Genomic DNA, 22127 nt, shown 5'->3' with positions numbered 1-22127 from the left:
ACTGGCTCCTTGAGGGCTTGGGGTCCTCAGCTTTGGAAGGAAAAGAAATACCCATCAGCGGCCCAGCAGGAGGTAGAAGGCTGGTGGATGGGGGTCCTGGCAGATGTCCTGTGGTTGTCCCAGACAGTGCTCACCCACATGCGTGAGGCGTGCTCTGGACTTCTAGAAATAACTTGGGGCCACTTATAGTGGGGTGAAGCTCCACCTAAGCTGGTAGAGGTCAGAACCAGGGAAACTTGGATTAGACTTCTAATGGGGTCCCACTTACGTGAGTGAGACCCGGGGAGAGCTGAGTTCCATTAGGAAAGTGAAAAGTAGGGACCAGCTAGCAAGGTAAGACCTGACCGCTCCCACAGAAGTCCAACCTGGGGACCTTTGTTCTGGAAACGTTTTCTCTTGAATCTTCCCGCTTGTAGCAAGTGTCACGGGCCCTAAATGTCAGCTTTGGACAGGGTTCTTCCTAGTCTCTCCCCTCCGCCCGTGGCCATCTCAGACCCATCAAGATCCCTGATCAGACGCTACCTCTGAACACCAGGTGTGGGTGCATGGGTGTTTGAGCAAGAGAGAGGGAGAGAGCAAGTGAGGCGGCAGCCCCATTGCCCAGGTAGCTCTGAAAGACCAAGGTTAAAGACAGGAAGACGCTAAACACAGCTATTTTTTTGTCTACCTGATAATTTTCTGTAATTTCCGAACTACTTTCTGTCATTCCAAAAAGGCAAATGTTGGGACTTCCCTGGAGGTCCAGTGGTTAAGACTCCACGCTTCCACTGCAGGGGGCACGGGTTCGATCCCTGTTTGGGGAACTAAGATCCTGCATGCCGTGTGGTGCGGCCAAAAAGTAATAATAAAATAAAAAAGAAAGAAAGAAAGAAAAAGGTAAATGTTACTTCTTCTAAATTAAATGTACAAATAAGCAGCACTTTCCACAAGTTTCTGTGCTTTCCCTATGGTCACTCCTGAGGTGTTTGAAGTTCTTTATGTAATAACCAGGAGGCGTAGAAGGCATCCTGCCTGGTTGTGACAGAAGCCGTTCGGCTGGGCAGGTCAAACTTGACCAATGTCTACCGCGTGGTACCCCACTTGGGGACAAGGACATGTTGTGGAAGGAGACGGACATTAGCATTTTTCCCCGCTCACCTCCACCAACCCTCAGCTCATCCAGAGAGAGTGACTGACAGCCCCAAAGGCTGCTGGACAGCTATGTGAAAGAGGGGTCCACAGAGAGGCCTCCTCCACCTGTTACTCTTTTCTCTATCACTTCACATCCATAGGGGTCCCTAAGCCCCGGGAGAAGGGTCAGGTGCAAATCTGGTAAACCAAGAAGCCCTAGCAGTTGTCAACTTAATTAGTCTTCAGGAAAAATCTATGGCTATATGAGCACAGTGGAGTTGCTATGGAGACAGACCCAGGAGGCGCATTTAGAACGGGGCCTCATCACATCACCTGATAAAAATAAGACCCAGGATTTTTAATAGAATGAATTACTTAAGTTTTATATTTAACAGGGGACAATACCAAGGCTATTACTGGTTTTCAGAATATTTTAGGAATCCGAGCTGCCTGCTTCTGCATATGTTGGCAGCCATCACGGTATATGCTCGGGTGGCCAGCATTTAGGAACTAGAAGGCCACGTGTCTCTCCCATCCTTGAGGTGAGAGATGGTCCTTCTCACTTTGGGCTTGTCCTCCTTTAACTGGGTGAGTGATTTTCAATGTGTTTCTGAGAAAAGACTGTAGTGTGCTCTGCATTGGCCCTTTTGCATGTATTGTTGCTAATATATAATAACCCTATGTAGTAATGGTCTCAATTTGCAGGTGAACAAACGAGGCTCAGAGAGGTTCAAAATTTTTCCAAGGTCACACAGCTAACAAGTGATGGAGTTGGCATTCAGATCCAGGCGTCCCCCATTCTGAAGCCCTTTGTTTTATAAGATGCCAACCACGATCTCTGCCCGAAGAATCTAAATGAATCTAAAGAGAGTCACTATTTTTGTTGATATTTGACACGGACCTTGTCATGGTTTAATCTCTCCTCCAAAGTGGTCCCACGGTGGATGGGTTCCAAGAAGAAATCCGCAGAGATTCTGACCCCCTGCTGTTGAGCACCTCTCCAATCATCCAAGGCAAGTGTTCATTTCAGACTAACTTCTCACCATCCAACAGGCTGCCGGGCTGCCTCTTCCTTAAGTCAGAACACCAGCATCATGAACGCAAGATCCCAAAGTGAACACGGGTAAGGGAGTGTCTCCACTGCTCTTGCATGCAAGAAAATGTAAACGTATGAAATCTAGCTGGAAATCCAGCATGACGGTTCTTTTTTTGACAGTTTTGCCTTTGGATTATTCAAGACCCTCCTACTTTGCAGAGAGATGCTTTCTTTTTAATTATGTTTTGGTTTTTTTTTTTACTAGTTTTCTAACGAAGGCCTACCTATGCCCATAGGGTGCCAGTCTTTCCTTGTTGTGGGAAAGATGGTGCTGGTGATGATAAAGCTGGGTGTGAGGTAATGCAGGTGACAGGGAGGGGAAAGGTGGTAGGGAGGCTAGGGGCCCAATGGTTGAGGGCTATGCTAAGCAGAGGTTCGTATATTCCCTCCCCAACTCCCCACATCTTAGCAGCTGAAGGTAATGAGAGAAATCCCCTGGGCTTCAAGGGATCTGGGCAAAACTGACATGCAAGGCTTGGTGGAAATCCTAAGCAAGACATCAATCCAATGGACCAGGCAGAGGGGCAGAAGGCAGGTAGACTCCACAGACTGGAGGCCGGGACCCAGGCCAGGGCAGGAGCTTGGAATCAGAGGGGAGGGAGTGGGGTCTCAGGGCAGGCCCTGAGCAGTGTACCTCATCCTAGGAGCTTCCCCAGGCTGCCCACAGCCTCCAGCACGGATGCTGGGCGAAGCATCTGTGCTATTGAAATAATTCTGTGAGTACCCTCGGCATGTAATGAGCTCAGTAGGCTCCGTGCAAATCTAACTTGTCCATCAGACCATCACGCAGAGGTTAAAAGCACAGGCTTTGGACTCAGGCCGACTTTATACGTTCTGGCTTTGCCACTTACTAGCTCTGGTTACTCAGCACCTAAGCTCATTCACTTAAGCTCTCCCCACCTCAGCTTCCTCATCTGTAAAATGGGAATGAATGACATCAGTCAGATGCCAAGGGTGAGCCCAGATAGGGAAATGGCCAGTGGCCATGGCAAGGGCCAGACGCAACTTCCACCCTGTTGGCTGGGTGAATTCCATGACCGGGACGGAGAGCAGAAGACCGACCCTAGCCTTTCCTCCCTCCGCGATCCTCAGGACCCTTGGATACCGCACCCCCATCTCTGTCCTCTCTTGCTAAAGAGGTTCAGCCTTTCAGCATCCCCCCAGGCTCTATGGCCCTCAACCGTGAGCTCTTTCCATGAATAGGGTAATGCGTGTGCCCCGGTCATTGCCTGCCACCGAGACTGCCCCATCCCTGTCTTTACCCTTTGCCCTCTAAATAAGGAAGCCAGCGCTGCCAGGCCAAGAACTTCTGCCCAATTTGGGTCTTGGGTGGCCTCTGGCCTCCCTCTTCCCCGGGGCGCCTGGCCAACTCCTCCCTCCCCTCAGAGATGCTCACTGCTCACTTCATTCCTGCTTCATAGTTGGAATGACAGTGGCTCCCAGCATCCCTGGGTGCCGGGGGTCTGGGGAGGCCGCCAGGCCCAGCAGCAGGTTAGTGTTACAGCCCTGGATAAGTGAGCCAGGCCAGCTGACGTCAGGGTGATGAAGGGCGGCGGGGCGGGCCAGGCTGCTGAACTATAAAGATGGGTCAAATCAAGCAGAATCAACTGGGGTCGGAGTGAGCGGGCCAGCTAGACCGCGTCCCCACGCCATGGTCCGCACCGGCCGCGGCTCAGCCTGGGTCCCTCTGCTCCCGACCCGAGTGCCCAGAGCAGGCTTTCGTTTCATGTCAGCAGCCTTCAACTGCCTTCCAAAAATAAGCCCCTGCCGCCATGCCGAGGGGAGAAAAACAAGAAGGGCGGTATTTTTAGGGCCATTAATTCTGACCACGTGCCTGAGAGGCAAGGTGGATGGCCCTGGGACAGAGGCAACTCATCACTATGTCCCGGGGAGCAGGACGTCTGCAGGGCACGCTACGGGCTCTCATCTTCCTCGGCGTCCTCGTGGGCATGGTGGTGCCCTCTCCTGCGGGCTCCCGCGCCAACGGCACGCTGCTGGCTTCGAGGGGCTGGGGCACCCTGCTGTCCAGGTCTCGGGCTGGGCTGGCTGGAGAGATTGCCGGCGTGAACTGGGAAAGCGGCTATTTGGTGGGGATCAAGCGGCAGCGGAGGCTCTACTGCAACGTGGGCATCGGCTTCCACCTCCAGGTGCCCCCCGATGGCCGGATCAGCGGCACCCACGAGGAGAACCCCTACAGTGAGTGCCAGTTGCAACCAGTTGGGAAGCTGGGGCTGGGGCTCAAGCAGGGATAAAGGATGGAGGGGCCTCGCTGTGGTGCCTGGAGTCCTGTTATGAAGGGGGAAGCGTTATTCTTATGGATGCCCATAAGCTTAGCCACCGCCCCTGACTCACTTTGACCCTGCCTCGGTGCAGGCTTAAGGGTGCTGAGGTCCAAGCATCCTGGTGTCTTCTGCCATCACCCCACAGAGCCCCTGAGGCACTATTCCTTCAGCATTACGGGCCCAGCCATGGCCTTGTAGGACCACAGGGAACCCCCAACCTGGGGGAGCAATGACACAAGGGTTGGCGGAACCAGTGAGGATGCTTGGACCAAATTAGACACGTGCTGCTTTTTATTTAGCTTTTCTCTTTGAGAGGAAAGGCAAGTTGTTTGCAAAATTTCCAGCTGAAGCACATCCTTTTTTTATTTCAACTTGCCCCCTCTCTCCTACAAGTTGATGGGCTGCTGCCTAGATGGGCTCTCCCCAGGAGGGGATAGGGCTGCAGGATCCAGTGTTTGCAAGATGTTTTTTGTTTGCAAGATTAGATGGGCTATTTGAATTAGATGGGCTAATCAGAATTCACTTCCTTTACCCACGTCAAGGATGTGGTGTGATTAAGCCCAGATTCAAAGCTGACTTTAGGTAGGTGCCTAAGTGGCCACTGTGGACTCTAACTCTGACGTCAGAACTTTCCCCTGCAGAACTGGATTTGTAGCAGGACTGGCCGAGCCTGGCAGCCGATCTCCTAAAGTGAGATCAAGGGTGGAGGTGATGGAGGGTCTGACTTTCTAGAAGCAGGGGGATGGGCCTAGATGCCCTTGGAGGGTCACCTTTAGGTTGGCGTCCTGCTCTGATTTGCACAAGCCTGGGGTAATGCAGCTCCCGTTTCTTTGTCAGGCCTGCTGGAGATTTCCACAGTGGAGCGAGGCGTGGTGAGTCTCTTTGGGGTGAAAAGCGCCCTCTTCGTTGCCATGAACAGTAAAGGAAGATTATATACCACGGTGAGTTCATCAGGCCAGGGGAAGCTTCAGGCTGCACGAGGCCTGAGGATTACACAATTGAAGAAAATAATGCAAAATCTTGAAGAGGGGCGTCAATATTTATCTAGAATGGGTCGGGGGGTTGCTGTGGAAGGAGCTGGTGCGAGTGAAGGGCTCATACCTTCTTAGCTGCACGGTGAGTCAGCCTGTGCGCTGGACCATGTCTTCCCTGATCCCACCCACCGCCCCTGACTCACTTTGACCCTGCCTCGGTGCAGGCTTAAATGTGCTGAGGTCACTTAAGACGAAACCGTAGCTCAGAGGGCTTCTGGGTCCAAGGGAAACCCACGTTCTGTCATAAAGCTGTTTGTCCAGGCTTACGGTCAGGTCCTGAGCAGGAGAGGCCCAGAGAAGCAGGCCCGTCTTTCAGCCTGGGCACGCCGTTCCCGTGGCTCACCCTCCGAGGCCCCCAGCCTGGAGCACAGCAGGAGGGAAAGACACGAAGCTCTTTTCCTCGCCTTCATCAGTGCATGGACATTTTACTTTAAGGTTTTAAGTCCTCTGGTCTCTGATCCCAAGAGCTGGAGAAGCATCCTCCCCTAGGGGATATAAGACTCTCTTGGCTGGCCCCAGATCCCACCCCCTGCCTTCTCCCATCACAGGGCATCCCTGGCGGGGTGTGTGTGTGTGTGTGTGTGTGTGTGTGTGTGTGTGTGCGTCAATGCTAGCACTTTGGTTAACCTCACCAACTTCCATATTTACCGAAATCTCTGATCTCTCTGAGCCCCTCGTTCCTGGGTCTCTCAGCCCATAATTTGGCATATTGCAAAATACGGGCTGGGAAAGCGTCCCTACGAAGGCAAAGAAACTGGGTGTTCTTTCGGCAGAAATAAGGTTAGAAAGGAAGACCTCTGAGCCGCGGTCAAGGAACAGCAGAGTGGCTATTTATGGGGAGGGTTTGGAGGGCTGTTCTACCTTTGCGTGGGGACAGACAGGATCTGAATGTGAACAGGGGTATCTGGGATCGGTGCTGGGGTCCGGGGAGGCTGTCCCAACAGACCAGGGCTGTGAAATACCCAAACGGGGTGCTCGGGTGACCTCGGCCTGTGATCTGCAGTGCTAACACCTCTCCATTTGGGCTCGTTTACGTGGAGACAAGACGTGCATTAGAATCAGTGGGCCTCTGAAGGCAAGCGCTGGAGGGTAGGCAGGCTGGAGCTGGAACTAGGGTCCTGGTCTGTACCGCCAAATGCTCTCCTCTTGCTGGCCTGCAGGCATCACCTGCCGAGCCCGGAGGCAGGTTTGCACACAGCCCGGATCCACCTGAGACCCAGGAGAGCCAGGGTCCCATCTGCAAAGTGAGGATAAAGGTCAGATGCACCTCTGGGGGTGCTGGGGGATAGTGTGCTCAGAAAGCATCCCCCGGGCGCCTGACAAACAGTAGGTGCTCAATACAGGGGAGTCATTTATATTGTCTAAACACTGCCATGGGCTCTGCAGCCCTCTTTCCTAGAGGCGGGTCTTGTGGGAGGACCATTTGCATCCACGTCACCTTGGTAACTTGTTAAATGTCCAGATTTCTGGGGGCCTTCCTCAGAGATGCTTAGTCAGTAGGGCTGGAATGGGGGCCTGCAAATCGGTTTGTTTTTATTTTTTAAGTTTCCCAGGTATTTCTGAGGTGCAGGCAGGCTAGGGACCACCAGGCTACCTGGCCTTCGGAGGGCAAGGAATCCTCCCTGCCCCAGGCTTACACTAGTGCTGAGGGCTGCTGGGAGATGAAACAGCCATGAGATTGGGATTCTCAGACGCCCTTTTCACCGCTCTCTGCGTGTGTGATGGAGAGGACGAAGCAGCTGGAACCGAGGAGGCCCTGGTGGAGTCAGTGCCCGCTCTGTGCGGTGGGTCGCCCCAAAGAGCCCCTTCCCTGCAGCCGGCGTAGTGCCTGGAATCCCACTCGTTGCAGAGCCAGGAACAGAGGCTGTGGGCTCTAGGGTTCTACGCAAGGTGAATCTTTTGGAAGGAAGCACAAATTACATCAACCCTTATCTCTGCTACCTTCATTAACAAGCTATTTAGTATTTTTTTCTCCTTATTCTGAAAGAAATTGAACTGTGAGCTGGGGAAAGGGTGCAAAGAGAAGGTCAGTGCATCCACCTCCCACTTGAAACCTGGGGTCCCCGTAGGAGAAGCCGGGGAGACTGGGAACAGGGGACGTCACAGCAAGAGTGCTGCAGGTGGATAGAACGTTCAAGGAGCACGAGGAAGGGGGCGACTCTGAAGTGTGGGCGGACCCCTGATGTCGGTGACGCCCCTGACCCCTCACTCCTGGGCAGATGACTTCAAAGGGGGTCCGCAGGGCTCACTAAAGGAGAGGAGTCCCGGAAAACGGGGGCTTCCATAGGAGAAGCCCCGCCCACGGTCTACACCCCAATCTCCCCCCCCCACACACACACACCCGGGAGCATCTGGCCCAAAGGCACCTTCTTGGAGACGGAGATTGCCCTCCCTGGTGCCCCGAGTCCGAGCACCACTCCCTGCTACGCCCCCCAGGGGCCATTATCACAGTCTAAAATCCAAAGCCAGCTGATCCAAAGAGCTGGAAAAACTCCCACTGGGTGATGATTTCATTCGCACTATTTCCCTGTAAGCCCCAAGAGCTGCCTCCCCTCCCTGGGGCTCAGCTGCTATGGCCCCTCAGTGGGGTTTCTCCTCGGAGGAGGGGAACCATGCTGGGGGGGAAGGAGGGGGCAGCAGGGGCAAGGTAGGAAAATAAGAGCCAGGAAAACCCACCTAGGTGCCTCCCGCAGGTCTCATCCCTTGGAAAGAGGGGTGCAGGGCCTGTGGCAGTGTTTCGACAGTGTAAGTAGCTCCCCTGTATTGAGCACCTCCTGTTTGTCAGATGCCCTGGGGATGCTTTCTGAGCACACTATCCCCCAGCACCCCTGGGAGGTGCATCTGACCTTTATCCTCACTTCGCAGATGTGACCGTGGGTCTCCGGGGTCTCAGGTGAATCAGGGCTGTGTGCAAACCTGCTTCCAGGTTTAGCAGGTGATGCCCGTAGGCCGGCAGCAGAAGCGCACATGGTGTGCAGACTAGGAGCCGGGTTCCAGCTCCTGCCCGCCCACCCTCCAGCTACTGTCTTACTTCGGGCAAAGTCTGTGACCCTCTCTGAGACCAGATCTCTCTCTGCTCTCTCTGATGTGGACCGAGGCAGGAATCAGTGAGTTCCAGTCTCCTTGATCTTTTTAAAATTTAAAAGATAAAAATCAAAGATCTCCACCTGGCAGTGGTTCTGTAAGAATCCCTGTGCTTTAGAATCAGTTATGCTTCTGAGCGATTTTGGTTTTACTAATTATAACTGTGTCTCCATCCTTTTCATCAATAGTACTGTGACAACTGGCAAAGCACAGCATTTGTTTCATCCACAGAGGCCGTTGACTGTTACCTAGGACGTTGCAATTGGGGAGGGGAGAACCAAGTCTTTGCCTTCCCTCGCTCAGTTAGCTGCACCCCTCCCCTAGAGGAGAACGCATTCCTGAGGGGATGAGGCAAAGGGTCCCTGGTGTTTGACTATGTGGAAGGGCTGGGAGATGGGACCCCTGAGCAGGGAGGGGCTGGTGCTACAGCGAGGGGCCCGGGGGACCCTGCAGACAGTCTCACAAACAGCTTTGTTGCAGCCCGCCTGCTACCCAGAGCGATACAGGAATGAGAAGCCATGGACAGGCCTGGTGGAGACATCTTCAAACACTTCCAAATTGCCGGTGCAATTGTGTGTTAGGAACGGGGATTAGAACAGACAGATGTCTTCAGAGCTGGGACATGTTATTTCTCCATTTCAGCTAAGGACCAAAAAAGTAGCAGTCAGGGACTGCAGGAGGAAAGGGTCTTAGGACAAGGAGTTTTCTGGTTTTTTCTCACCACCCGCCTCCTTATCCTTCCACACCCCTCCCCAGCTCCCATGCACACACGCAGCCAGGAGTAACGGGGGCAAGTGGCCCAGGGCAGGCCTAGCAGGAAGAACTTTAAAGATAAAAAGACACTTTCATTAGTCCGGGTGACCTACTGACCAAAGACAAGATGGGATGGATGTCTGATCCACCGCAGACTCTAAGGGGCATTTCCGCCAGAGGTAACTCACGCCGAGAGACACCCCTGTATGTACCCCCCTGCAAAACGCCCTTCTCCACTGCGAGAGCTAAATGCTTTAGAGTTTGGGTCCTCATAAGTCTGATTAGACCTGTGTGGAATTTAAGATATTGTCATGCTGGAGCTTGGGACCCGGCAGCCCCAGGCAATGTGATCTGGGGGAATTATTTTCATTTGTTCAAGTAATAATATACGGTAGCTGCTTTTATTAACATGTCGTTCACTTGGCTTTTCTCAGCAGAGCTCAGGAGCCAACGTTCCTGAGTCATGAGACTCAGCGCAGGGGCACGAATGGAGAGATGAATCGAGGGGCTGGTCCTGATGCCAGCTCGAGCATCCATGTGGGCAGTGGAGCATCGGGCTGCAGGGAGCAGTTCAGGGCCGTGGTCTCGGCCTCGCCCCCAGCTGCGTGGCCACCTGAACACCAAGGATGGGGTGGAGAGGGGTGCGGGGAGGAGCGGGCAAGGGCGAGGTAGAGAGGCTTCCAAAGCAAACTTCACCCATTTCTCCTTTCTCACTTCAGATGGACACAGAATTCGGGGGAAGGCTAGGGACGTGAGGTAGGCTAGGGGAAAGAAACAGAGGTCAGAAACTTTTTGAAAATTTGGGGTTGGGGGTTGAATAATCAAAATCTGATGATCAGAGAACAAAGCACAGTGCATATTGCAACCACTGTCTTGCACATTTAAACGAATGTGTTTTAGGAGACTCAGACCTTAGCAAAGGCTGGATTCTTCAACTGGACACATTCTAGATCTGCGAAACCTCTCCCTTGACCACCATCCAGATCAGAAATGAAGTCTCCTGGAAACTGGTGGGCAGGGTGCTCTCCAGGGTCATAAACAGTTAGAACAGAGGGGAGGGAAGCAGGGGATGGACAGGGGGAAGGACAGGACCCGGGGGAGAGAACGGACCAGTCTCTGATGCAAAGGTTCTCTCACTCCATCTTCTGGCCCATCTTCTATCCTGAATTCCCTTCCCATTTTCAGTAGTCTACTAACATGACGAGGTAATACATGGACGTGGTTTAAGGGGGAAAACGTGCAGAAAAACATACCATGGAAATGAAGTCTCCCTCTCACTGTTGTCCTGAAGCCAGCCAGACCCTCCCCAGAGCAGCCACTGTTGCCAGGCCCTGTGTACCTACCGTCCCAGGAAGTCCCAATGTCCCTGTGTATGTTCTCACACTGGCCTCAGTTTTTAAAACCACACGAACTGGGGCAGACTGTCCACACATTGTGAATCTTGCTTCTTCACTGAACAATATGCCTTGGAGACCGTTTCCAATCCGTGCGCAAGGAGGTTCCATTTTTTATGGCTGAGAGTATTCCATTGGGTGGCCCTCCCATCACTGAGCTAACCACTGCCCTCCTGGTAGACACTTAGGTTGTTTTTGGTCTCTCACTATTACAAATGATGCCGCGGTACGTGACTTTTGTACGTGAGTGGGAGTGAACCAGTAAGATAAATTCCTAGAAGTGGAATTACTGTCCAAAGCTGCAGTTATTATTTTATTCTAATAAATATTGTAAAATTTCTCTCTATAGAGGTTATAACAATATACACACCAACAGACAACAAATGAGAATTCCTAGTCCCCTTGCCCTCATCAATGAAAGCCCATTGTCAAACAGTGTTCTTTTTGCAACCTGACAATTAAAAATGTGATCACACAGTTATGGTTGATGTTTCTCTGTTAGGCACATGTTCTTATGTTTAAATGCTATTTGTATTTCCTTTTCTGTGAACTGTCTGTTCATAAACGTCCAGTTTTCAGTGAGTTCAGGGATCTGGATATAGTAGCAAAATTCAATCTATTGCAACATATATTACAAAATATAATGCATTGTAAATATTTTTTAATCCGGTTTGCTATTTATATTTTTATTTTGTTTAAGGTGATTATTTTTTTCCAAGCAGAAGTCTAATTTATTCATCTTGGTTTTTAAAATGCCTTCTAGTTTTTTGTGTCCTACTTAGAAAGACCTTTGTGACTTATGTTAAGGTTCTCTTCTCTTTCTCTCTCTTACTGATTTATTTATTTACTTACTTACTTTTTGCTGTGCCCACGCATCTTGTGGTGTCTCAGTCTCCCCACCAGAGATTGAACCCAGGCCTCGGCAATGAAAGCCTGGAATCCTAACCACTAGGCCGCCAGGGAGCTCCCCTTAAGGTTCTCTTTCTAACATTTAAATCTTTGTTCCTTTTGGAATTGATTTTAGGGTTAGGAATAACATCACACATCAAACTTCATTATTGTTACTATTATTATGATATTAAAGATAGCATCCAGTTCTTCCAGCACCGCGTTTTCGCCAGTGATTGGAAATGCCACTTGTATTTTATGTTCATTTCAGATCCACCTTTATTTTATGTTCCTGTTTGGATTCACTTCTGGACTGCATTTTGTTAGTTGATCCACACCAGACTATTAATCCATGTAGCATTACTTCTACTCAACTTTTACCATTGATCCCAACTTTATTTTTCCCTTGTGCTGTTGCTCCAGAGTTTTGCCCATCGACAACCTTAGGTCCTGTGGCTGCCCTGACCCCCCATGTCCAGAGAGGCCCCAGGGGTGCAGGGCCGGAGCCCAGTCAGCTCGGTGCCCTCCTCCCCCCGGCTCACCTCCTACTGCCACTCAGGCAATAAATGCAGGACTTAGAAGCTAAAGTGTCCTGCAGCCCACAGCAAGTTTTACAGGAATGATGATCCCGGGTAAGACAAAGTCTTTTAGTGCTTTTAATTTAAACTAACTCATGAATCAACTAGAGAAGCATCACTATGGCAATACAAATTGCTTTTTATTTTACTGTGTGCCAGGCATTATACCAAGGGCTCTCCATGCATTATTTCAATGAGTGCTCCCTCCTGTGCTAGGACGGAATTATTCTCACTGTTCCCATTCTGCAGATGAGGAAGCTGAGGCTTAGGAGGTAAAATCATTTGCCAAGTTCACACAGCTATGTAAGAGGTGAATCGTCACATATGCTCTTTGCCCATTTTGATGAGTTTTTTTTTTCCTACTTTGGGACAATCCTTTCTTCATTCTACAAGTGTTTTTGAGCACCCATAACAAGGGAGATGAAAACTTGTGAAAACAGAACTTCCTGGCATGGTCTTCAGAAGCCAGTTGATATGGCTGGTGGAAGCTCGCAGGGTCATCTCCAGCAAATTAACATCACAGGAAGGTGCTCTGTACACAGTAACCCAGGGGCGTGAGAGGGAAAGGGGGGATGCGTTCATTCAGCTGGGGCAGAAGGGACCAGCGACTGGTACTACCCGACGTGTTTCCTAAACAACGCCGCCTGTCCCTTGCCAGCTCTCGCCGCATCAAAGAGAAGCCACCCCTGCAGGGGCATCCATGGGTGGCTGTGCCGTTCCAATTAGACCATCATTCCTTCAGCATCACATGCTCAACAGGACGCAGTCCTTGTCTCAGGGAGCCGGGAGTCCCCTGGGATGGTACACTGTTTTCCGTGCTGCCGGACTGGTCCACTCGGAGCCCTGAGGAGCTGGGTCATCCTCCTCCGTTCATAACAGGAAGAGGCTCTCGTCCACCCTACGGCTGACAAGGCCAGGTGCTCATAGTATAATTCCTTTTAAGAAGGTCAGGCGATACCCCTAGCACAGCCGCTTAGCCACGGAATGGGTTTTTTATAGCCGATGGCCTCAGTCGGCAGGAAGGAGTCGGGTGTTATGCTCAGCTCTGTTTCGGTTTCATTCTACATTTCTTTAATGACTAGATCCCAGGCCTCCTGGCTCCCAGGGAGCGACCCCCATTGGAAGCCCAGAAACCCCTCCAGTCAGGGGCAGTGACCCGGGTGGGCTTGGGAGGAAGTGGCTCTCTTTTCTAGGAATAAAGGAAGACTTGGGTGATTTATTGGGGCTGAACTTGTTGATGTGTGACAGGAAGCCTGGCCCTCATTTTCTGAACAGGTGGTCCTCACGCAACACGCTCTGGAGGGGGTGATTCACCACCGGCCCCCGACTCCTTGGCACTGCTGGTCACAGAGGGAACCAGTTTCCTTCCCCCATAAAAGTTGCTGCTTCTCGCCATCTCTGTCCCTGCCCTTCCCTGGCGACCTGTGGACGCCTAGGAGGCACTGGGCGTATTGTTCAGGGAAGAAGCAAGATTCAAGTTGTGTGCATAGAATGCTCCAGTTCGTGTGGTTTTAAAAACTGAGGCCAGTGCCCCCCATCCTGGGCTCAAAGTCAAAACCGAGAATGGGCCCCTTTAAGGGGCAGCAAATTGGACCTTAAACTGGGAGAGACAGGGTGAGGGAACACAAGTGGAGAGACAGTTACCATATTAAACAGATGTGCTGGGAAGGACTTAGGAAGCCATCCATCTCGCCCTCCACTCACCGGGCCCCCCTCCCCCCCACCAAATGCTCCGCAACCATATGGTTTGCAGAAAAGGGAATCAGGCTGGGAGGGGAGGCGCCTGCCCCAAGGTCACACAACTAGAGCCACCAGGCAAACCCCAGCTCTCTATCCTGCTGCACTAGGTCCTCTCGCAGTGGACTTGAGAAAACAGCTTCTTTTATCCTTCCCTGGTCCTTTCTCTGAATAAACCATCATCCCTGTTCTTGGGAGAAAGTGTCCGGGACTGGCAGTCAGGAGAACCCCCAGCCCCCCTGTGACACAGGCTGTCCACCCCCATCCTCGGGCCTGGGCTTCCTCATCGTGAAGGAGGGGAGGGGAGGGGAGGGGGGACCATGAGAGCTAAGGCTCCCCTGTTCTCAGCTTCCATGTTACTGCTCACCCAGGATGGCCCAGAGCTCCTGGAGGCTGTCTGACATGGGAAAGCGAGGGACCCGCCGCAGACGTGCCTGCTGGGCCTCATTCATCACTGATGCTCTGCCGTTTGTCCATTTCTTTCACAGCCCAGCTTCCAAGAGGAGTGCAAATTCAGAGAGACCCTCCTGCCCAACAATTACAACGCCTATGAGTCAGACCTGTACCGAGGCACCTACATCGCACTGAGCAAATACGGACGGGTGAAGCGGGGCAGCAAGGTGTCCCCGATCATGACCGTCACTCACTTCCTCCCCAGGATATAAGGACCCTGAAGGAAGGCTCACAGGTGGAAAGCAATGTCTTTTCTGTTGGAATTTTGCACAAGTGAACAATTCCCCCCTCCCCCCATGCCCCCTATTCGGGTTCCTTTTATGCTTGGGGGGACCTGAGTCGGTTCCCTTGGCCACCGGACCCCATGACACGTGACCCACCCAAGCGAGGGGTTGCAGCCGGCATCCTAGAATGGCAATGGATCCCATGCTCTGACCTCATCTGAGGAAAGACGGTCCAGAGACACTTGTGGGGTGGGACCTTGGACACAGGAAAAGGCAGGGAGGAAGCCTGTGTGTGTGCTGATGCATATCTATACATCTTGGCATATACCGTCAGAACCAAGGCATCTCGGAACAGCAGGCTTCTTCCTCCCGGGGTCATCGCTTCAGGAATCTGCCTGCAGGAATGTCACCTGTCAACCCAGCAGGGTTGACACGTGCTTCCATTCTGCCTCTTTCCAATCACCTCTCCATTCAGAGGCCACTGACTGCGCGGGTTGCACGGAGGTGGGGGCAGCGGCTGTCCTCTGAGTGCAGGGAGGGCAGGGTGACAGGCAGTAAGATTTAGCTGCTGACCAGAAAGCGTGGGCAGGTACTCCGGGCATCCTGCGTGTGAGGGCTCTGGGACACATTGTCAGGGAGGCTGGGGGAGAAGGGATCCCCCTCTTGGAGGAAAGGGTAGAGCAGCGTCTCTGGCAGCGGGGTGGGGGAGACCTGCTCGAACCAGCGGGAGAGACTGAGTGTTCTAGAGAGAGCCTTTCTGCCTGGAAGTCAGTGCTGCGCGTAGCTCGAGAACAAGCTGGGGCCAGGCTGCCTGCCCGTAATTTTTCCTCACCTTGAACCAGGTCTTATTTTAACCTCAGATGACAGGGATCCTAATAATGGCAACCTCTTTGGCGAGGGGTGAGGGGGTACAAAATAGGCCACGAAGGAAGTAGAGAGGCTTTGGCCTACAGATGCTAGTTCCTCTCCAGCAACGTCCAGGAAACTCACCCAAGTTCTCATCTGATACTCTCACTTCCTTCTCGGGCGTCCTCTGCCACACGCGCTGGTGCCTGGGTGCAGGGGAATCGGGCATCGTGACCTCCGGAGTTTGCCCCCTCTGACCCCCCTACAGTAGGAGAGGAGTGATAATCCCGTGAAACAGGGCAGCCAAGCTGAAGCAGCTCCTTGCCGTACGATGCCTCCTTGCCTCCTGTCCTTTGAGAGTATTTAAAGAAGAGGCGCCCCAAGCGACTATAAATGTTGTCCTCCTGGAGCCTTCAGATTCCTGAACCATTGGAACGTTCCTAAACCTGAAACCAGAGAGACCCATATCAGAGCACAGATATTTTCAGTGTCTGTGGCTTTGCAGAATGAGCTGACACCCTCTCCCACTCTCGGGGGCCCCAGCCTGCGAGACAAGCCCTCATCTGCTGCAAATACCTTCTCCTTTGACATACCTGTCCGTTTGCAGAGGTGGCCATCTATAGATTGACCTGAGATGAGCTGAGGATAGAGGTTGGCGATCCGAGGAAGAGACACCCTACTGGCTGCCTTCTCTGCCTGGCACGTATCAGGGCAGGTACATGCTGGGGGAGGAAGGAAAGGCTGCACCAAGGCGGGCGAAGATGGAGTGGACAGTAAGAGCTCAGGACGAGAGTGGTGGAACCTCGGATAGAAACTGGACCGAGTTGAGGTCTTGGTCAAGCAGAAGGGGGAGAAAATTGGTCCATCTTGACTGTTCAGAATATTTCAAGTGTAGGTCTGCTTGGAGGCAGGGGACAAAGCTGATTGTTTTTCAGGAGGTCTCGTCCTGAGTAACTGGTCTTTTTTAACAGGGTACCTCGGAAACAGATGCACTCAGGACCTGAGCTGCATGTCAGTTCCAGATGAGACGTGGTGGGCGTGTAGGAGGGCTGGGTGGACGGATGGACCGCGATCTGGAGAGGAGAAGAAAGTCGCAGGTCCCAAACCATTCATTCTCTTCTTCCCAGGTCTTGAGCTCCCTTGCAGGAGAGACTCTTCTAAAGAGAGTCGAGAGCCTTTGGATGGTTAGATCTTTCCTGCAACTCCCTAAAGGCTTATAAAAGTGCCCAAATCCTGACCAGGAGTTTCCCCAAATGTCCACTCCCGTCTCTCGTGTTAGGAGTGAGAATGAGAAACTGAAATCCCAAAGCCAGCTAGGCTTGACGCCCGTCGCTCTAGCACACGGGTTGTCTAAGGTTGGCATCGCTATGGGCAGCTGGACGTCTGTTCTCACTGGTACCAGGGCCCGTGCTGTACCAGCGGTTCCATACTTTGAAGATCACCTCTGGAGGTAGGGATGCATCACTGACTGTTTCAAATCCTTCCCATCCAAAGGAATTCTCCCAAGGGCTTTCTCTTTGACCTGTGAGTGACTTAGACTTACGAAAAGTCAATCCCCATCCGCAGAAGTGGGTTACGGGGCAGGAACAGAGTGAGATCAGCACAGATGTGCAGAATCCTCTCCTAGCTGATCCCCATCTGAGTTCTGAACTCACCTGTCGGCCCCATCGGGCCCAAAAGGCTGCAGAAGAGGTGGCAGAAGCAGGAGAACAGGGGTGTCCCCACCTTCCCGCTGAGGATGTACTAAGAATGACTTGGGTCCTCCCTCCCTCCCCCAGATCCTGAGCTTTGACCCTGGTTCATAGAGTTTTGTAGATAACTGGCCTCTCTTCCTTCCTGAACCTTCTCTAGCAGCTCCATGCAAAGGTGGGGCTCCAGGAGCCTAGAGGCTGCCTTATTCCCTCTTCAAGAGCAAACGATGAAGAAGAGAGCAACGCACGTGCACCCCTTGGAGATGGCTTCCCAGCTGGGACGAGGTTAGCTCAGAACAAACTGGGGGCCCAGGACCACAAAGAATCGGCACCCTCCTCGCGGGGCCATGGATAGAGCTCAGAGGAAACCAGAAAATGCCCTGCTAGGTCCTGCTGTTGACTACAGTGACCATTTGCTGCCTTCTAAGCCCTTCCCTCCCCACTTCCCAGATGGGTTTGCACCTCCCTGGGAAAGCAGCTTATAGCTTTGTGATGGATACCCTGCGGTTCTCCTTCACAGCCTCCTCTCCGCCCCCATGTCCCCTGCACCTCCTGCACACATAGCCCAAGCCCCTGGTCAGAGCCGTTCTATGGCTTAAGAAAAAGGGGATTTTCTCCTTCCTCCATCCAGGCTGTAAACGTCTCTCCTTTAGACGCACTGCTTTCTCCCCAGGCCTGGAATTCTCTCCCAGCCCCGTCCGACCCGGAACAGCTGGGATTCTCCCGCCCAGGCTGGCTCTGGTCCTCTCTTGTCCAGGATCTCGGATCTTTCACATTCTGATCCTACAAGAGTCCTGGGGGAGGAAGGAAACACAAAAGGCCGTGAGCTGTCAGTCTCCTTCACCCCGGGGTTGGACGTCCATTGCCTCGGCCCACTTTGCACCACAGCCACTAGTACAAACCAAACGCGTCTGGCCTCCCAGATACCGGGATGTCCTCTCTGCCCTCCCTTTCCTTTTTTGCCCCTTTTCAGTGGACACAAGCTAGAAAACTCCTACATATTTCTATCCCAATGCTTTCCCCCAAGGGCTCTGTGTCTGTTGCCACAGAGAAGGTATTCTCTGCCACTCGCCACTCATGCACCTGTGAAGTGGGTCTCTAATACTTGCCGCCCACCTCTCCTCCCAGCAAGAACCCAGCCACTCGTTCTGCTACCTCCCAGGAAAACTCCAATTGTAGGAACGTTTGGGTCCGGGCCGGAAGGATGGATAGAAACACTTCAACCTGCACTTGCCCCTCAGCTGGTGTTTGCTCTTCCCAGGACAGGAGGGAGGGGTAATTATGCCCAGAACATCCCAAATCTAGTCCATCCTGCGGATAGCTAACACAGACCCACGTTTGGATACCTCATGAACTACCAAAATCCCACCATCCGGACAGCTGCATCTTCGCGCGGGTTTCCCTTTCTGAAAATCCATCAGTACCTCAGACTGGGTCCCAGGGCAGAGCTGTCCTCAAGCTTGGGTCTAGTGGCTAGGAAAACTCAGACTTTGTTCAGTCATGTGTTTGTAAGATGTGAGGCTTCTATTTTTTTAATATGTATGTGCTATGCACAAACCATATCCTGTTCCAGCAAAAAAGGAAAAGCTCTTTTTATACGTTCCTCTAAACTGTTTGACTTCACCCCTCCTATTAAAACCGACGACGAATCTCTGGGTTGTGGTCGCTTCTCATCTGGATTCTTGTTCACCCCTCAAGGAGGCAGGCAGGTTGGAAACAGAAAGCATGATTGCACGGTGCTGTGGATTTTTAAGGCCAAAAGTCACATGGGTCACTTCAGCCAGTGCCGTATTTTACAAAAGGGGAGTTTGGCCCAGAAGAGAGGAGGGCGATCCCGTCGACCATAGTGGGGCAGGAGACCTGTTCCACCTTGTCAGAGCCGGTTAGGCACATTTCTGTGACTATCACGTTATTCACTCATCCACTTATTCACCCATCAAGGAATAGTTCTGGAGCAGCCGTCTCTGTGCTGCATTGCGCTAGGTTTGGGGGTATGTGAGTGAACAAGGCAGAGACAGTCCTCTGTCCCCTCACGAACTTGCATTAAAAAATAAAAATCGGGCTTCCCTGGTGGCGCAGTGTTTGAGAGTCCGCCTGCCGATGCAGGGGACACGGGTTCGTGCCCCGGTCCAAGAAGATCCCACATGCCGCGGAGCGGCTGGGCCCGTGAGCCATGGCCACTGAGCCTGCGTGTCCGGAGCCTGTGCTCCGCAACGGGAGAGGCCACAACAGTGAGAGGCCCGCATACCACAAAAAATAATAATAATAAATAAATAAATAAAAATCACCCATGAGTGTGTTAAAGTGTAGATTCCCAAGCCACACTCACAGAGTCCAGGCCTGGGTGGGCTCAGAAATCTACCCTTGTGACACACACCCCAGGCCACCCTGACATTGCAAAGCCCTGGTCTAGTAGGATGACTGTAGGACCTGTAGGAAAAAAAAAAAAATCTTTTCATAGGTTAAAAGAAGAAGGCCAGGGAGTTTAAGTGTCTTAGCCAGGATCACCCAGCCAGATGAGACCCCCTTCCCTCTTCCTGAGTCCCCCTTCCCCCACCCCATGTCCTCAGCCTGGGAACCTCCCCACAGTGTGCTCCCGTACCCACCCACCACCCCCCGTCTTCTACCTCGTCACGCAGCCTCTGGGGGAGATTGCAGTGTGCCTTCCGCTGAGTGATGCCGGGTTCTGAATAAACCTATACGCTCTTGGAAGAGCTGCCTGGTCCCATGGCCTCTGCACCTCACTCCCATGTTTAGTCATGCAATTAACATCTCCGAGATCCTACTACGTGCCAGAGACCACACTGGGCCCTGCAATATCGCTATGACGAGTTATCTGTGGGCTCATGTACTAGCAAGGAAGAGAGACATTAAAGAAATAATTCAGCAAATAGTGATAAGTGGCATGAAAGAGAAAGTCCAGGGGTAGCACAGGGGCACAGAACAGGGTCCTGACCTCATCTGGGTGGATAAGGCAATCCACCCCAGGGAGAGCTGAGCTGTGAGGGGCAGCAGCCAGGTTTCGGGTGGGAGCCAGCAGTCAGGGGAGGAGGGGTGCTCTGGGAGACGGAGGCTGCAGCAGGTGTTTGAAGGTGCAGGTGGGGCTGAGCGGGGATGATGTAGCCCCTCTGAGGCTCTGGACCAGGGAGAGCCCTGGAGGTGCAGAGTGAGGAGAGCTGGGTAAGACGGGCCTCGAGACAGGTCTTCAGGAGCCACGGTACGGAGTGCCCGCTGGCTAGGATGAGGTGTTTGAATAACTTTTAATTTTGCATCACATAATTCACCTTTTCAGGTACACAATCCAATGATTCTTAAGGAAATTCACCAAGGTGTGTGACCATCACCGTGAACCAGTGTGAAACCTTTTTATGACTCCAGTAAGATCCTTCCTGCACATTGACTCTGAATCCCCACCTCCCCGCTTCCACCCAGGCGACCACCAATCTGTTTTCTGTCTCCACAGTTTTGCCTTTTCTATTTCATGCAAGGGAATCATAAAATATGGGGTTTCTTGAATTTGGCTTCTTTCACTTTAATCTGAAAATGAGAACTCCTTGCTGAGTTTCAGAAGTGACAGGACCGGACAGGGGTTTTAGAAAGGTCCCTGGAGCCCCGTCTTTGCAGAATGACTCCGGGGAGAACAGTTGGGAGGCGGCTGGAGTCCCAGGCTGGAGGAGACAGTGGCTACACAGAGTGGTGACAGGCGACGGAAAAGGGCTGTCATTTCTCAGTCCTGACTCCCCGGGGGCTCTCTGGAGTTGCGATACCGACCCGGGGTCCTGGCCTTCCCCAATCAGTAGAAATTGACCAGAGGCCGGACAAGAAATTCAGGCAAGGCTTTATTGGGGTCCCTGCTGCAGCGGAGGGGGGCCAAAAGAAGCAACAGTTTCCCTGGCTCACTCGCTCTCTGAAGGGGGCAGAGCTTGTTCCTTATCTGGGGTGAGGGCAGAGGTGTGTCCAGGGGTCCGGCTGGAGCGGCGGCTTAGGTGTGTTGCCCACCTCTTTGTGGCGTTGAGTGCAGAGGGCATGCCCAGTACCCTGCTTTCGCTCCCGGCTCTTCAGAAGTAGCAGTTGGGGTTTTTTTTTTGTCTTTTTGTATCTTTTGGTCCAGAATTTGCCTCAACGGCACACGCACGCAGTTATTTTTAGTCCCGCACGGTTTCTTTGTACAGTAAGCCCCTACACGCGAGTGAGTTCCGTTCTGAGAGCGCGTACCTAAGTCCAATGTGCTGGTAAGTCCAACAGAGTTAGCCTCGGTACCCAACTAACACAATTGGCTGTATAGAGCCGTACCGTAATAGGTCTATAACACTTTTCACACAGATAATACATACAAAACAAACACACAGAAAATAAGAAAACATGTTTAATCTTACGGTACAGTCCCTTGAAAAGTACAGTAGCACCAGCACAACAGCTGGCACACAGGGGCTGGCACCGAGTGAACAGGCAGGAAGGGTTACTGACTGGAGGAGGGAGAGGAGGTGGGAGATGGTAGAGCTGAAGGGTCGCCAGCAACAGGAGACGGAGGAAGCTGCAGTGTCACTCACGCCTGCCGTTGACGGAACACACATTCGTATCTATGAAAGTTCGCAACTTGAAGGTCCATGTATAAGGGACTTACTGTATTTGGCTGTGGCTCCAGAAGACGTTTGTCTAGTTGCGAGCCGAGCAACACGGGGTGCCAGGTCCCAGGCCTGTCTCAGGCTGAAGCTGATTCTTCTGAAATGCGGGAACCAGCCCTCACCATCTTCTGAAACGAGTCTCTAGAGATATCCTTCTCTCTGTCTGACACTCGAATCCCTCCATGGACCCACCAGGAGGCTCCCTTGCGGGAGTCTGTGTCGGTCACTGGGGCCCCGACACCAGCAGGATGACACAGGCAAGAGGACCTCATTCAGTATCGTGTGCTTGACCCGGACGGCTGCTACGCCTCCTTCCCTCGGGTGTGAAGAGA

The 22127-nt window shown here is 52.5% G+C and overlaps 1 protein-coding gene across 1 annotated transcript; it reads left to right on the top strand.

Annotated features, from left to right (window-relative positions):
* The first annotated feature begins 4056 nt into the window (after positions 1-4056).
* On the top strand, positions 4057-14621 carry FGF6 (fibroblast growth factor 6). Its single transcript, XM_024733461.1, has 3 exons — positions 4057-4402; positions 5326-5429; positions 14445-14621. The coding sequence occupies exons 1-3, from the start codon at positions 4057-4059 to the stop codon at positions 14619-14621; spliced, it is 627 nt and encodes a 208-aa protein (XP_024589229.1).
* Positions 14622-22127: the final 7506 nt, after the last annotated feature.

The sequence above is a fragment of the Neophocaena asiaeorientalis genome, unplaced genomic scaffold, assembly GCF_003031525.2.
Source record: "Neophocaena asiaeorientalis asiaeorientalis breed wild unplaced genomic scaffold, Neophocaena_asiaeorientalis_V1.1 scaffold150, whole genome shotgun sequence".
Classification (NCBI taxonomy): domain Eukaryota; kingdom Metazoa; phylum Chordata; class Mammalia; order Artiodactyla; family Phocoenidae; genus Neophocaena; species Neophocaena asiaeorientalis.
This window is presented reverse-complemented; position numbering and strand designations above follow the sequence as displayed.

Bases quoted from the DNA above. Each gene is read 5' to 3' on its own strand.
- FGF6 (XM_024733461.1), top strand. From the start codon at position 4,057: ATGGCCCTGGGACAGAGGCAACTCATCACTATGTCCCGGGGAGCAGGA. The intron at 4,403-5,325 runs GTGAGTGCCAGT...TTTCTTTGTCAG, and splicing joins CCACGAGGAGAACCCCTACA to GCCTGCTGGAGATTTCCACA. The intron at 5,430-14,444 runs GTGAGTTCATCA...TTTCTTTCACAG, and splicing joins AAGGAAGATTATATACCACG to CCCAGCTTCCAAGAGGAGTG.